Source organism: Crocuta crocuta, unplaced genomic scaffold, assembly GCF_008692635.1.
Source record: "Crocuta crocuta isolate KB4526 unplaced genomic scaffold, BGI_CrCroc_1.0 scaffold267, whole genome shotgun sequence".
Taxonomy (NCBI): Eukaryota; Metazoa; Chordata; class Mammalia; order Carnivora; family Hyaenidae; genus Crocuta; species Crocuta crocuta.
In genome coordinates this window covers 1,349,670-1,350,767 of record NW_027531899.1, presented here as the reverse complement: position 1 = coordinate 1,350,767, position 1,098 = coordinate 1,349,670, and the positions used below count along the sequence as shown (strand labels likewise).

The window sequence follows — 1,098 nt, the reverse complement described above, 5'->3', positions numbered from 1 at the left end:
AGCTATGACTCGACGTAGGGTCCCAGGGTCTGGGAGCTTGCGTGTAAGGGTGCAGGGTGGGCTCAGGGGCCCCCAAAGTTGGGTCTGGAGGACTCCAGAACCCTAACGGGGGCTCTAGGGCTGGTGTCCAGGTCTAGGTGGATGCGGAACGTGAGGGGGGCGAGGGACTTCCTAGAACTGGGTTTGAGATCCTGCAGCGGGTCAGTTTAGAGTCCAGGAGTGCCAGAGTTGTGGGCCTGGGAGCTCCGAGGACCTGATGATCTGGGGGTGGGATGACTGGCTTTGGTTCTGGGGGCTCCAGGGTGAGGAGCCAGGCCTAGGGCTGCTGCTCTGGATTCAGGAAGGTGGGAGGCCGGCTGGAGGGTGGGGTCAGCTTCTGAGTCCTGGAATCCCAGAGCTGGGTCCGAAGGGCATGGGCTTGGTGGGGGAAAGGGTGCGGGGAGAAGGGCNGGAGGCGGAGGCGGGGCCGGGGCCGGGCGGGCACCTGCAGTAGAGCGACGAGATGCTGTTGGACCAGTCTCCGAAGATGCCCTTGCGGAACTCCTCCAGGCGCGGGTAGGTGCCGGATGAGAACTTGCGCGTCTTGCCGGCCTTGCCGCGCTGGGACCACACGGTGATGTCGCAGCGCGGGGCCACCACGAGCGAGGAGGCGACGTTGTTCCAGCCGGCGGGCAGGAAGGGCATGTCGGTGCCCGGCTCAACGGACAGCTCGGCGCCCCCGCAGCAGTTGTCGTAGTAGGGGTCGCTCTTGTCGTAGAGCCGGGCGCACGTGCGCGTCCCGTTCGGGTTCTTGAGGTCGGCGGGCACCGGGCAGGCGGCTCGGACGCCCGGGACGGCCGCCAGGGCCAGGGCCAGCAGCAGGGGGCACAGCGGGGACATGGCGACACTTCGGGGCCGCGCGTCCTCAAGAGCTTTTATGCGCCTGACCCGTGGGAACCGAGAAGCTGCGAGATAAGGCCGCCCTCCCTCGCCTCCCCCGCGGGGACACCTTCCTAACCGAGGCCGGAAACCCACAGCTGATGAACACGAGATGGACAGATTTGTACACAGCTTAGTAAATTAAGGTTTCACGTGGCAAACGTTGCTTTTTAAAAGTCG

The 1,098-nt window shown here is 65.3% G+C and overlaps 1 protein-coding gene across 1 annotated transcript in view; it reads right to left on the bottom strand.

Moving 5' to 3' along the window:
- SYCN (syncollin) overlaps positions 1-879 on the bottom strand; it is a 1,308-nt gene extending 429 nt beyond the window's left edge. The window contains exon 1 of the mRNA XM_077773920.1: positions 485-879. Within this exon, the coding sequence (XP_077630046.1) occupies positions 485-879 (395 nt within the window). The remainder of the gene's footprint in view (positions 1-484) is intronic.
- Between the last annotated feature and the right edge of the window lie 219 nt (positions 880-1,098).